This window comes from Megalobrama amblycephala, linkage group LG8 (genome assembly GCF_018812025.1).
Source record: "Megalobrama amblycephala isolate DHTTF-2021 linkage group LG8, ASM1881202v1, whole genome shotgun sequence".
NCBI classification, from domain to species: domain Eukaryota; kingdom Metazoa; phylum Chordata; class Actinopteri; order Cypriniformes; family Xenocyprididae; genus Megalobrama; species Megalobrama amblycephala.
In genome coordinates, this window is record NC_063051.1 from 17,649,277 (window position 1) to 17,664,196 (window position 14,920).

The 14,920-nt window shown below is 36.5% G+C and overlaps 1 protein-coding gene across 7 annotated transcripts in view; it reads right to left on the bottom strand.

The window, feature by feature from the left end:
- evi5b (ecotropic viral integration site 5b) overlaps nucleotides 1–14,920 on the bottom strand; it is a 61,271-nt gene that overhangs the window by 8,271 nt on the left and 38,080 nt on the right. For 6 of the 7 annotated variants that reach the window (XM_048199745.1, XM_048199746.1, XM_048199748.1 and 3 more), the window contains 7 exons: nucleotides 14,720–14,752; nucleotides 14,169–14,318; nucleotides 13,301–13,432; nucleotides 12,395–12,535; nucleotides 12,011–12,169; nucleotides 11,059–11,205; nucleotides 10,592–10,687 (listed from right to left, as the gene is read on the bottom strand). In XM_048199745.1, coding sequence (XP_048055702.1) covers nucleotides 10,592–10,687; nucleotides 11,059–11,205; nucleotides 12,011–12,169; nucleotides 12,395–12,535; nucleotides 13,301–13,432; nucleotides 14,169–14,318; nucleotides 14,720–14,752 — 858 coding nt within the window. The remainder of the gene's footprint in view (nucleotides 1–10,591; nucleotides 10,688–11,058; nucleotides 11,206–12,010; nucleotides 12,170–12,394; nucleotides 12,536–13,300; nucleotides 13,433–14,168; nucleotides 14,319–14,719; nucleotides 14,753–14,920) is intronic. The other variant, XM_048199749.1, reaches the window with a different exon arrangement.

The following is a 14,920-nucleotide window of genomic DNA, read 5'->3' on the forward strand; positions in this document are numbered from 1 at the left end:
AGAATGACCCAACAGCATTTATAACCTCTCAATCTGTTCCGAAGTGAACAGTGAACAGATTGAGAGGTTATAAATGCTGTTGGGTCATTCTGTGTCAAATCAACCAAATTTCGGAAACTTCCCTGGCTCAATTTTTTGATTTTGTTAATATTTTTCTGTACAAAGACAAATATAAATAGTGATGAAAGCTAAAATATTAAATGTCAGATGTATATTTACTGAGTAATCAACTTTTTTGAAGAGGAGGGTCTGACAATTTTCACCTAAGATTTGGAGCCAAATTAGAGGGGTGTAAAATGACTTTAGAAAGATGGCAGAATCATTATTTTATTTTTACACAGTGATTGGTAGGTTTTTAGACCTTTAGCAATCTTTGTTGCTTTAGCAATCTTTGTTGCATTATGTGTCAACAATGACAGTTCAAAAATGGCAAAAAGCACTTCTTGAGTTTTTTGCCTCAAGGTTGCATGCCTGTAACTCAAGAAGTATTAAAGATATCTTAAAGGGGTGGTTCATTGTGATTTCACTTTTTTTTAACTTTAGTTGGTGTGTAATGTTCCTGCTTGAGCATAAACAGTATCTGCAAAGTTACAGCACTGAAAGTTCAATGCAAACGGAGATATTGTCTTTTAAAGTTATGGCAGTTTAATGCCTACAAATACGACCGGTTTGGACTCCAACAAGCTTCTTCCCGGGTTGGTGACATCATAAACCCTGCAATTAACAAACACGGCCCCCAGGAAAATGCAAAAAAGTGGGCAAGGCCATGTCGTGTGCATACAAGTCTTCTTCCTAGGGACGCTGGAGTTCGGGAACAATGTTTAAAATTTATGTTTAATTCTGTTCCTGACAATTATAATGCTAATTTAACTGTCTGTGCTGCGCATTTTATGGAAGACAGCTTCCAGAATCTACACGAGTTCAATGCTGGATTTGCATTACTATTACTGAAGGATGGAGCAGTTCCCACTTTAAAAGCAGAAGCTGCTGTTTATGGGGCCCAACCTGTAAGTATGTTTTTTTTTTTAATAAAGTTTTTATGTTATTTTTATTTAGTTATATAGTTTCTGGGATGTAAACAGAACAAATCGGTTTGGCTTCGCTAGCTAGTTAGCTAAATTCCATTTCATACTTCTCTAACAAACGGCTACAAACACCAACAAACTTCTATGCAATCACACCAGCAAACTTCTGTTGGTGTTTGTTGGCATTTCTGTTATGAGTGTACAGCATTGTTTCATTACAGTTTTTATTTTGTGTTTAACCACATGCTCGTTCATGCTATAAATTAAAGAATACCTTTACAAAAATGCAACTACTCAGTCATGTATTGAGCTATAGTAAAGCTTAACAAAAATACTAAACATTCATAAACGTCCATTAAAAGCTGTGCTTGCAGAGGTTCTGCTTGACCCTCTTCATCATTACTGCTATCTGGGTCTGATTCGGGCTCAAATTGATACGGCAATATTGACGCCATTATTTACTTTCCACCGAAGCAAAGACTGGACTTTGACCGAAGCATATGCGACATTTGCCCCTAATGGTAAGGGCCGTGGCATTTCCAGACAGCGTGAATCGTGACAACGTATTCTGGACAGCGACTCGCAATACACATGGCCAGCTAACCAATCTCAGTCCATTGCGTATTTCTGAGGGAGGGGCTTCATAAAACCAGGAACTCAACAGAGAGTTTTTAGGAGAAGGGAAACAGCAGTGTAGAATAAAGGTAAAATACAGCGTTTTTTTAAAAACAGAGCATTAAGACATGTTAAACTGTGCCCCATAAACACAATAAAGCCTAGAAAAAAAACAGTGAACCACCCCTTTAAAAACTTAAACTTCTTAAACTTTCCCTTTGGTATCTTCATTTTACAGGCCCTCAGTGGTTCAATCGCAGAGATATGGAGATCTTAATGTGGCATTGTACATGTATTCAGTGGTCGAAAACCAAATGTGAGTCACTTTGCATACAGCTGATACTTTTTTCTTTTAAAGATGAATATCTGAAGAACAAATAATGTTGAAACTTGAAATGTACTGTTTTTCTATGAATACAACTGCATAGAACATACCTGTCTGAGTGCAATAAATATTCCTTTTCCAAAGTTTGCATGCCTGTTACTCTAAAAGTATTCAAGATATCTTAATATCCTTCTAGATTCTCATTCTTAATATACTTTTCTTTTGAAATCTTCAAGGCCCTATATGGTTCAGTCTCATAGATTTGGCAATCTCAAAGCAGCTTCAGGTTCAAACTGTTGAATTTTACCCATTTTCAGTGATGGAAAACCAAATGTGGTTCACTTTGCACACCGCTGATACTTGTTGCATTTAAAGAGGAATGTCTAAAGAATAAATAATTGTTTAAACTAGAAATTTATCTTTTTCCCCTCTATCAAAAGAATAGCATAAAACCTAACTCTCTGAGTACCAAAAATCCAATGAAATGGTTGAGGCACATTAACTTGCTCTCAAAAGTGTATTTATAAGAATCTATATTTGTTTTTTGGGATACTTGGAAGATGGGATTTTGATGGGATTTTTCATTTTAACAGCTTCTGAAGCAACCAATAGTTCAGATACGCAGTATCGTAACTACACGTTACCACACTGACATCGCTATATCTATGAGATTGAACGATATGGGGTCTTAACCTCCTAGATCCTCTAATGGAAATATGATAATATTTTGTAATTATCATTTAAATCTGACAAATTTTCAAATTGTTTGTTATAAATCAACATCTCAGGAAAACATTATGGGGTTTCTAATCAAAATATGACTTTGGTACAAAACATTGATTTCATACATGTCCTCAGTAGAGGACACCAGGACTTAAATCTTGTTTATCAGGCATTTTAGGAGACACTAGTGAATATGAAATGTTGCCAACTATTACTCCCATTATTATACTTTTTTTTCATTACATTGCTCCAAGAACACATTAATATGCAAATTAGATACAGTGTATAGATACATTGCATTAAATGGGGGTCTTAGGAGGTTAAAAAAAAAAGAGCAAGAATAAGAGCAAGAATCTAAATAGAAATTAAGATATGTTTAACACTTCTTAAATTAAAGACGTAAACTTTGGGAAAATGTTTGTTATTGGCACTCAGAGAGGTGTGTTGTATTCAGTTGTTATGATAGAGGGAAACAAGATACATTTCTAGTTTCTGTGTTATTTGTACTTCAGACATTCTTCATTAAACACAAACTATAGAGGGTATGCATGTGACGTCACTGAAAGTGGCAAAAGACTGAGTGGCAGCATTGGTTTTCAGCGTGAATGCCGCGAAAAACACACAAACCACACCCAAAACGGGAAAGAGCTTTGCGATTGACTGTACAAATAGTTTTGACACAAAATCTGAGGTATATTTTTACAGACTGCTGAAAGCTACAGAAAAAAGCAGCAAATAGGTTGCCACAATTCACAGAAACAGCTGGACTCCAGGCAAAGAAACATGTTTTGCAGTTATCATTTTGTGTCAAAATGTTGGATTTTGGTGTAAAATCATACCCTATATATTGTATTGTTATATATGGTGTTGACAACTCATCAATTAAATATTTACCATCTTATATTCTGCACAATTGGGTGTTTTTAAATAAACACTGACAAAAACTATACAAGTTTTAGGGCTGGATGATATGACGATATATATATAACATTGATATAAATGATCACTCCGATTTAGACCTACCTATATTGTAGTTATATAAAGTGTTCACAGGCAGTTATTTAGATTAAGATTATTTAAATTAAGATTCCAAAAGAAACGTTCATTAAGAATGAGAATCTAGAAGGATATTAAGATATCTTGAATACTTTTAGAGATACAGGCATGACACCTTTAGAAAAAGAATATTTATGGCACTCAAGACAGGTATGTTCTATGCAAAGTAACCCACATTTGACCAGTTTTTGACCAGTGAAAATGTGTACAATTTACTGATTTACTTATGGAGCCACATTACCATGTCCATATCTCTGGGATTGAACCATCGAGGGCTTTTAAAATGAAGATACCAAAAGAAAAGTTAAGAACCAGGATCTAAAAGGATATTAAGACATCTTTAATACTTCTTTAGTTACAGGCATGCAAACGTGAGGCAAAAAAAAAAAAAAAAAGTGTTTTTTTGCCATTTTTGAACTGTCATTGTTGGCACATAATGAAACAAAGATTGCTAAAGTCAACAGATTTTACTAATAGACCTATCAATGTCTGTGTAAAAATAAAATAATGATGCTGCCATCTTTAAGTAATTTTTACTTTTATTTTGACTCCAAATCTCAGGTGAAAATTGTCATTTTGACCACATGAAAACCTCTGGTTGAGTTCACACAGAATGACCCTGTTGTGTTTTTCATAGAGGTGTAACGGATTGTATTTGATCGGTACGGACCAGACCCCATGGATCAGCACGCATGCGATTCGTGGATTAGCTGCAAAGTTTGACCATCATAGAGTGAAAGTTTATCATTTGCACGTTTATAAGTCTTGCCAATTTAAACATTACATTTTAAATCTTTTAAAGATTTTAAATCATTCAAGCGCAGGAAGAGGTGAAAGAGAACTTAATTCAGTACTCCAACGCTGTTATCTGCACAAACCCACACACAGAAAGAACACAGAATCGAGTTCTCTTTTGCATCTCTTTGTGCTTGAATGGACACATACACACAAAATTATCTCAAAATATCGGTCTTGGCAAATATTCTCTTAAACATAGATGGTTATGTCTTAAGTGAACTTAAACAGTTGAGAGAAATCAGATGTGTATCATTAGGTCTTAAAGTAACAGCACCCAATAAATACATGTTGCTGTCTATATCATCAATCATGTTGATCAAACAACAAAACACAGCTTTATCAATAATTAAGCCATATTTAATTTATACAGTGAACACTGAACACAGTGAACACTGTCATCCCCCCCCCCCCTTTATTTATTTATTCACTTTTATTTATTTATTTTTATTTATTTATTTTTTCACTGATCGAAAAATCATATAATATGGTCCGTAATATTATCCGAACCGTGAGTTTTGTGATCCGTTGCACCACTAGTTTTTCACTGCTGCTGAATGCCTTGGGGGAGCTGCGGTATTGAACAGACATGTGTACACACTACATAACATGTTTACCCACCACATTCACACCTGTTAAAAAGGGAAATCAAAACATACACTACAAACATGCTGCAAAGAGCCGTTTTCCTCTGTATCGGTACAGTTATGGCAAGCCACACAGGACAGAGTGAGGAGTGAAAAAGGAGAAGAGGTGCAGAGAGGGGTGTATTATAGCGGTACTGAGGTAAGATCAAAACATGCACACACACCCTAGCAGGGATGGGTGTTTTCAATTCCTGTGGTCTGCGTTCGGCTGTGCATGCAGTTCTCTGATAGGCCGAGGATGGGGATGGAGAGGGATCTAAAGTGTTCTTCCAAGAATTTGTGTTTTTCTTGAGGTTTCTCCCCCTCCCCCCCTCATAGTGTTGTGATAAGGGAAAGGCAGTTAGCTGACTTCCTTACACTCAGCTGCATGAAATCAGCAGGTGGCAGACTGCAGCTAGGGACATCAAATGTCTGAGTAATGGCTTCCTCACATCAGTACTTCACTTCAATATCAATTCATTGATTTTAATGGATAATGATTTTGATGAACCAATATCGAATCTTAAATCCTAAAATTGATCGTTTAGTCTATGCTGTTTTGTGTTGATGTGTGAACAAAACTTTATTCGTAGCACACCGTCTATCGCAATAAGCTTTGTGTTTTGTTACTTTTGATAAGAAACAAAGACCCAGCTTTCAAATTCTGACAATTATTATGAAATTCAAACAATAAATGTAATTTTGATGCAATTTAATGTGGTGACAGACTGCTTTAGCCGCTTCAGTTCAAGTGCCAGCATGGAGCGCCCATAAATCGATAATCTCTTCCTCTCTACAACTACTTACATCACAGAACAAACAAGAAAGTATGTTAAAAGAAACAGTACTACTTACTTAAATGTTTTATGTCTAATGTAATCGCTCAATCAGTGTTTCAACCAATTGAAAGAGCTTGTAAACAATGTCACGTATAGTTGCATTTACCTCAGGAAAGCCATTTAGCCTACTTTCCATAGCATTTTGCAAAATATATGCACTGTGTAACATATTCATTATATTTTCACTTAACTTCTTAGAGTTTGTTTACACGACAACAATGTACTAAAAATGGAAATGTTTTTCCTTTGCGTTTTTGAAAAGTTTTGCGCACAGGCGACACTGTCAAAATGATCCCCATTCACACGGATCTGTGAAAATGACCAAAAGTAAAAATGTCTGTATTATGCCATGCCAGTAGTTTGCAATGTCACTTCGCAAAGAAATACTATGCACTTATAGACTGAACACATAATACAAATGCACATAACATCAGTTTTCACAAATTTGCATTTTTGTCATTTACACCGAGGCGATAACGGTATTGTTTTCAAAAAAAAAAAAAAAAAAACTACACTTTGAAACCTGTTTTCAAAAGTTTGGGTTTTCAGGCCCCCAAAAACACTGTTGTCATGTAAATTAATGGCCAAACCGCATAAAGATTTCTGTTTTTAGTTGTAAATGGTGTTGTGTAAACACTCCCTTAGTGATGTTTTTATTATTTTATATATGTTTGAATAAATCCGTCAAGTTATGACAGCCACCATTTAAACATTGTAGAATGTAGAAAAATAATAATATCATTAAATTTTATATCAAAACTGCCTTGTGCAATTTAAATGTTCGTATACAAAACAGTTTTTTTATATCTTAAAAGAAATAATTGAATTTAAGTGTTACATTTATTTTAAAAGTTTATTCCATTAATTTTATCCTTTAATATTATAGTATTGTACGAACTGACAGGGTGCCCTGTAAAGTTTACAGCTTTAGTTGAGAGATATATTTTTTAAATAAAAACTGACATGTACTGTACCTGTCTGATATAGAATATTAAATCAGAATCAAATCAACAGCTTGTGAATTGAAATCAAATCCTAAAAATCTGTCAATAGCCAGCCCCACTAAAATCTAGAATAAACATTTTAAATGCTACAAGTAAATTTAGTCATCACACAACATTATAATGAGATTTGCTAAAGACTACATTTAACAGTTTTACTAAAGGATTAAGTGTGTTTTAAGATTAACTTGAAGTGAGTGTTAGATGACGGCAAAGATCATTTAAATAGATATATCCAATGTTAACTGATATTGTTAAATTTAAAATGTGTGTAATGTCAGCCGATATCCAATATAGTACCAAATATTGTGCATCCCTAATTTGTGCATTTTCATACTTCAAAAGGAAAAAAAGTCTAATGCAAGTATGAGTCCCAGTTTAATGCAAATTGTATTAAATAATTTAAATGGAGACATTTTAGGCCTTCCATGACAATATATCTATACATAAATAGACAACTCTCTTCAGAAGCTAAAATACATTATTTTCATTTAAAAAAAAGCATATTCGTTGTTTGTTCAGTCCAAAGATTTGAGTTTAACACAACTTTTTTTTTTTTTTTATAATCAAGTAAACAGCATAACCGTTTCAAACAAAAAGCAGAACAGAACTGAGCCACAATGACTCGATCAAATGGTGATGCTGATGAATTTGTAGTATTAAAGATGATCTGCTGGCCTGATTCTGGGAAAGATTCAACTTCGTTAAATTGAGCAATTCTTATCTGATGGAACGAACTCTATTGTGACATTACTGCTTTTTAAAATTTGATGAATAATGTAACTAAAATTGTAATTTTACAATGAACTTTACAACTCCGATATAGAAAAGAACCTGTGTATTTGTTGAAACGTTAAAACATAACGCCTTCAACAGACACATTATGACCAATATGTAGTTGAGGTAAAATGTTCAGCATTTGTTGTTCTATATCAGGTTGCCATGGCAACAAACACTGTCACTTCAGTGTTTCGGGTGCATGTGATTTGAAACACTTCAACTAAATGTCACTTTTCCTCTCTGCAGCAACTCATTACTATACTACTGAGATTTCTCTTATTGCCCTTTCTTTGTTCACGTGTATGCATGCATCTTACAAACACCTGCCAAGCTAAATCTCTCTGTTACAATCGATCATATGAATCCAGAGCAGTAAAGCATAAAGCAGAATGTGAGCTTTGATTATAACTTAGTGTGTTTCTCTGCCTGATAGGAAGTGGTTTCTCATCTGGTAATGAAGATAGCTAAGCTGCGGTCCCATGGGCCATGCAAGCAGCCGTTTCAACCCTGTGCTCTGCTAGGTGTTAAAACTAAGAAGAAGAAGAAAAAAACCCACTCCACTCTTAGCTCATAACAATGCAGAGAAGGAGCAATGCTGATGCTCTGCATTTTCGTTGTGAAGGCTTCATTCAATCTTACTTGCACATCAATCGCAATAACTATTAAAAGACTCGGGGCTAACACATTGTGTGGGTGTTCTCTGAAAGGTGTCTGCATCTCCTGCATGCTGGGGAGCTGGGTTAGTGTGTTGGTGTCTGGTGTCAGACAGACCTGTAGGTTCACTTTATAGTGGATCTTTCCAGTGAAAATAAAAACCACACTCACACCAGGGGTGACTCAGAGAGTCAGTCCAGAGAATTAACGCAGTGGTGACATCATGGTGTTATATTTTCCAGCAGTGGGACATGTCAAGTTAAGAGTGGGCGAAAGATGAGCAAATAAAGGATTGGTTCGATGCTATGTCGGTAACAATGATGAAAAGATATGCAAATTCTAAATGCTTCATAATTAAATAAAATTATTTAACTTTGTTTATTTGTGTGTTGTGTGTAACTGATACATGTGGCTATTTGCATGGGTGATAAATAGCTTAAATTTGCAATAGTGCTGTTTACTCGCACAAAAAAAAAAAATAAATAAAAAAAATAATGCAGAAATTTCCCTTGGCACTGTATGGACAATCTTGCATGTGTAAAGATGATTGTTTAGGTTTAATGAATCTATACATTACCAAGATCTTTGCCATCATTTACTGATTAACGGGTGTTGCATTTGTGTGCACGGGTTGCACTGCAGATCCGACCAATCGCTATTAGCTACCAAAGGTATCAGTAAGTCTAAGGTTTAAGTCAATTTGATCCGTTTTTAGTAAATCACACAGAACAGAATGAACAGTTACAATGTAAAATAAATGCTGTGTGGAACTTATAATGAACTGCATTCATTAACTTTGTTAGCCTGAATTAAAATAAATTTTAATCATTTGGTGGTGTTCTTGACCTATAGATAAACAACGGGTAGTTTCTTTCTTTCATTCGCTCACATCTTCACCGTCTTGAGCCAAAAGCAAAAAAGTGAATTAAAGTATGGTGAGCCAGATATGTTGCCCACAGCCCTCAGGGTAAAAACCATCTAGGTAGCCAAAACCACAGAACCACAGCTAAGAGCTGCACATGCCTAAAAGGAGCATGCTTGTCTAATCTGATATATTGCAAACTGATGCAATTTCAACATACATAAATCAATTGCATACATCTAGCAAAATACAAATCTCTCTAGTTAAATCTAGGAAAGGAAACAGCTAAATGTGAGATTACGCAGACTGTCCAACATCACACTTCACAGACATTAAAAAAAGTGTTGAAGAGAAACGCTTGCAACAGAAATGAACAAACTCTCATATAGGTGAGATTTAGTTTCGAATACAAAAAAAGCCCGCATTATATATCCGTCTCAGGAAGGAAAGTCAAACACCCCACACTGATATAAAACGGCACTGATGACATACTGAGCCAATCTTTAAAATAATTTGTCTTCCTGCATGGGGAAAGGAACATTTTTAGACAGCAGCATTTTCTCTGAAGAGATCAAAAAATGCTCATCTCACTTCTCACTTTAATCCAGTAAATCTTACTAATATAATCTTTCCCTCAAATCAAAACACACCTGCATTTCAATCACGGTTGACATATGTCTGACCCTTTTTACCGTAATGCCAAAGCTGCAGTAATTACAGTAAGTTAACTGATTTACTTGAAAAGAGTGTATACATCTTACAACAGGATTCTGAAAACTGTGTATAAGGAAGGTTGTATTTAAACATATATTGTAAAGCTAGGTAAGAAGAATTACAGATGTGTTTTATAAAATTCTAGGGCATCTAACTTTAGATGCACTCTAATTTTAGTTTCGGTTCAATTAAAATTATTTGCAAAATTAACATACCAAATCAACCAAGAAATGTTTTTAAAGTCACATAATACAAAAAATGTGGTCTTTCACACAGAAAAAGGCAGCAAGACTGAACAATGAACTATGTTCACAAATAACCACTGAGCAAAATCTTATTTACACACTAGAGCTTAAATATTGTGGACAAATAATACACTCAAAATGCTATGATAGACGCACATTTTTAAAAGTAAAAATCTAATGGGCATTTTAGGAGCTAACAAACAAAAAAGCAATACTATGAAAGGAAACTATGAGCAGCTGTGCTATGGAGAGACTACTGTCATAGACTAGACAGAAGGGCTGTGTAAGACTAAATTGGACTGATGAACTGTGATTCGTTGCTTATTTGTACCTGAATCTCAAGCTCAGAGATCTGCTGCTGAAGCTCAGCCATGGCAGCAATATTGTCAGCTTCTCTCAATCTCACTGCCATTACCTCTTCTTTATTCTGTTTGAGATAGAAAGAGAAAAAAGACTGGGAAATTAAAAAAAACTGTGAACATATATTCAGCTTTTACTGAATGGCTTATTTTTGTATGCTTAACTGAAAGCAGAAACACACTTACTAAACCCTATTTAAAGCCAAGTCATGAATGAGGAAATACAACCAAATCATACAAAGATGTGGTAATTAGAGGCATATTTTGCTTTTTTGTATCATAAAAGTATTTTTATTTTTGACAGATTACTAACTGCATGAAAGTTATAATGGTAACTAGAATAAATAAATAAATACATTTGGGATAAAGTCTACATTTTTGCAAAAGGCTATGGGATTGTCTGTGACTACTCAGCTGATGTCATGTAAATGATCATCACCTTGCATTCTATTTCAGCCTGTTTCCGTTTCATCTCCTGCAGCTCTGCATGCAACATCTTGTTCTGGTTGGTCAAAACCTGCAGTCGCTCCTGTAGATTTCGTGCCTCCAGTTCTGCTCGCCGCAGTTGATTACTATGTCTTTGATTCTGTGAGTAAAAATATAATAAATTCAAAACTCACAGCTTTCTTAAAAAAAAAAAAAACAGCAGTGCTAACTCTGATAACAGATACAGCCTATCATGTAAAAAAAATCATTTAATTTGTCTCCCTCTACTGGCCAAAAATCTGTGTATGTTCTCTTGTCTCAGCCTCGGACGTCACACTTGTACTGCCCACACTCCACTAGCTGAATATCTAATGCATATGGCACACAAAACTGGAAACACTTTATAAGGCAATAGTATGAATCTGATTTGCTTCTACAGGTTTTCTGGGAGCCTAGTGTGTGGTGATCTTTAACGGTCCACCAGAAAACAAAGCTGTGCTTAAAGTTCTGATACTGTAGCAAAGATCACTTCAGAGAAGCAACTAAATGCTGGATTTAAAAAAAAATGAATGCATCAATAGTCTGTTATAACACAAAGGTCTGTAATAGTCGCAACATGTACCCGCCCCTAAACATGATGTTGAACAAAACAAAGCTACAAAACTGTGATTGGTCACTTTATATGTCAGTCAGACGGCCTCTTCCTGACTAAGTGAGTGGACCTTGGGCAATTGCAGTGGCTATATGACTAGTATTGCCGTTTCTAAACATAACAAAAGATGTAGATGTAGCCAGGCAAAAGTTGTTTGGCCATGCAAGTCTGTCTCTTAAGTCCTGAACAAATGATGATTCTTTGAAAAATATGATTAAAAATTTGAAAATAGGATTAGAAATTGGCCTTCTCATGAATGCCCGACACACTGCACAGGTGTAAGTGCGTGAGTGAGAGACATGCGTGTCAAGACCTGGGTCTCCAGTTCCAGCATCCTCTGTCTGGTCTCTCTGAGCTCAGCCTGTGCCTCTGCCTCTCTGAGCCTCACGCTCATCAGCTCATCCTGAAGCTCGCTCGCTGCATTCTTCCGCGGACTGTCTTTCCAGCGGCCCGCTGTGCGCGCCAGATGCCTCTGCAAACAATGCCAAAAATGTCTTACTGAAACATTTGAGAGTTAATTGGAGGCATGAAAAGGAGTGCATATGGTAAAACTGCAACACAGCAGAGTTTGTGGGTATTACACACATTCTAATATTGTGAATGAAACAGCTTTCTGTGTGTGTGTGTGTGTGTGTGTGTGTGTGTGTGTGTGTGTGTGTGTGTGTGTGTGTGTGTGTGTGTGTGTATGTGTATTCACCTGCCAGTGCTCCTCCAGGTCTCTGACCTGCTGTCTAAGCTCTTTAAGACCAGTTAGAGCCTCTGCCTCCCTCAGCTTTACACCAATTAACTCCTCCTGAAGACGTACCACATTATTCTCATCTGGCAGGGATGCATTTCTCTATAACAGAAACAAATATACAAGAAAGATAAGTGTAAGCTTATACAACAGAATGAAGAGAAAGAACTTTTCTGCAGTTAGGCAGCTAAAGTGGGGCCCAAACCTGGAATCATTTAATGTGTAGAAAAGCAAGCAGAAAAGACAGCTTTGACCATCAAGCTTGCTGGTCTCAAACAAATAACCACTAAACATCATAGGTTAGGTGTTGGGTTAAAGTCCACACACGGTAAAAAAAAAAAAAAAAAAACAGCCTGGCTGTTCAAAATATTGGGGATTTTTTTTTTTTTGTAAAATGGGCTACAGGGTGAAATGGCCAGTAGACTGGTTGCCACTGAAGCTAGGCAGGGTTGAGCCAGGGTTAGTACCTGAATGGGAAACCTCCCGGGAACATTTTTTCCTCACACAGTACGAGTTGCAATCTGACACGTTTTTCCACCACCTTTAATCGGTCCTGATCATCTGCTGTTTTTAAATAACTGGCCACTTACTGATTATTGGCCGATACTTCGGTGCATATATTTAAATATCTTATGATTACTGAAAGCAGCTTGTGATGGCATCAAGACTGAATTCAATGTAGGATGATAAAATATATTACTTCATGAGCAGGTCATGTAGGAAAGTAACGAGTTACATCATTGTTTGGCTCTTTGAAATGCCAGTTCTGAGAATGAACATGAATACCAGTACCACAACTGGTACTGGAAAACACAACTGCCTACAGGTGATTATGTGTGCTTAAGAATGCTAATAAAGTTCTACCACCTTCTCCATGTCGAGGATCTTGTCCTGCATCTCTTTCAGTGCGCACTGAGACTCAGCCTCCTTAAGTCGGGCCTGAACCAGTTCTCTCTCCAACTGCAGGATAAACTCCTCAGTGTAGCGTGGGTTCGCCTTCTAAATAAAAAAAAAAAAAGTTTGACCAAAAATTCTGTCAATCAAAACCCAACCTGTCAGTAATTAACGTCAGCGTTATAACCGAATACTCATGGAAATAACATCTGAATGGCTCTAGTGGTTTGATTTTACCAACAACATAGATCACACATTCATTTCATCTTCAGATTAAAAAAAAAAAAAAAAAAAAAAAGTTCTCTCAACACGTTCATGGTTTTACCACCAGCCACATTAAAACATAATGATATTGCAACACAACATTATGTAAAACAGCACTTTCCCCACAGCACATGACACATTATCCACTTTTTCTCTGTGTTGAGCATGTGCACATTAATAACTGATGAGCCATATTCTGCCCTTCAGCTGGGAATGTAGATTTTATCAAACGGGCAGTGGCTTCTCAAGACTCTCTGCTTAAGTTACACTCATTCTTGACAAACTCCTACATATACATACACCCCATTTGGCAGAGTTGTGCATGCAAATGACCCCAGCTCTGCTGTTCTGATCTTCAGTCATGCATGTAAAGAGCATCATTACAAGAGCTGCTGTGTGCAGCTCTGTGGTCGCCGAGATTTTGTTGCTAGGCAACAGTGAAAGAACCAAGTACAGCTGCCACTGAAAACTGTTGAAATGTGGGAGCTAAACATTTCTCAGTGTAGTCATACGGTTTCTGTGTTCGAAGAGCAGGCCTCTCATCCAGGAGGAGGCGCTGTCTCTGAACTGTCCTTACCGCAAACGGCTGCTGTTGCTGGAGCTGTCGGATGGTGTTTTGCGCTTGCTCCAGCTGTGCACTGGTCTCCTCATTGTGTTGTTTGACTGTGGCCAGCTCCCGCTTGACCAGATAGTTCTCCTCCGCCTCTTGGGCTCGTGTCACCTGACCCTAACGTGACCAATTATGGATGAGGGGTGAGCGGAGAATCGGAATGGGTGGAAACGGATGTATGGATGGAGAAAAATAATGCTGGATCTCAAGCTCTGTCATGCTGTTAGCAGTTTTAGGCTTTCAATTTAGCACTTAAAATTTCTTTGACTATCAAAGGGGGGATTATTGTAGTATTCCACCAATAATCAGGACTGCAGCCCAAAGATAATAAGCACAGTGATACTCTCTTCCCTGAAGTCAGAAATTGCAGAATTTGCCTTATTTCACTGTTGATTGTGAGTAGGTGTGAGATATTTAAGCAAATCAAGGAAATGAAGCAAAGCTAAAGATAGAACTGCTGGGTTCTTAAATGGAAAAAAGACAGAGCTAAAGGGTGGAGTGGAGAGTGAAAATTGTACCTGAATCAATCTATCTGCCAAAGAAGCACTTTCCTAAAAACAGAGAAAATCCATAAAGGAAACAGCAAAGAGAAGAGAAAGACCAAAGAATATTACAACACAGAACAAAACAATAAGACTGATTTGACAGAAAACAGTGTTCTTTTTCGTACCCCTACATTAAAACATTGCAAAGATATTGTTCTAGATGAACATTTGCTA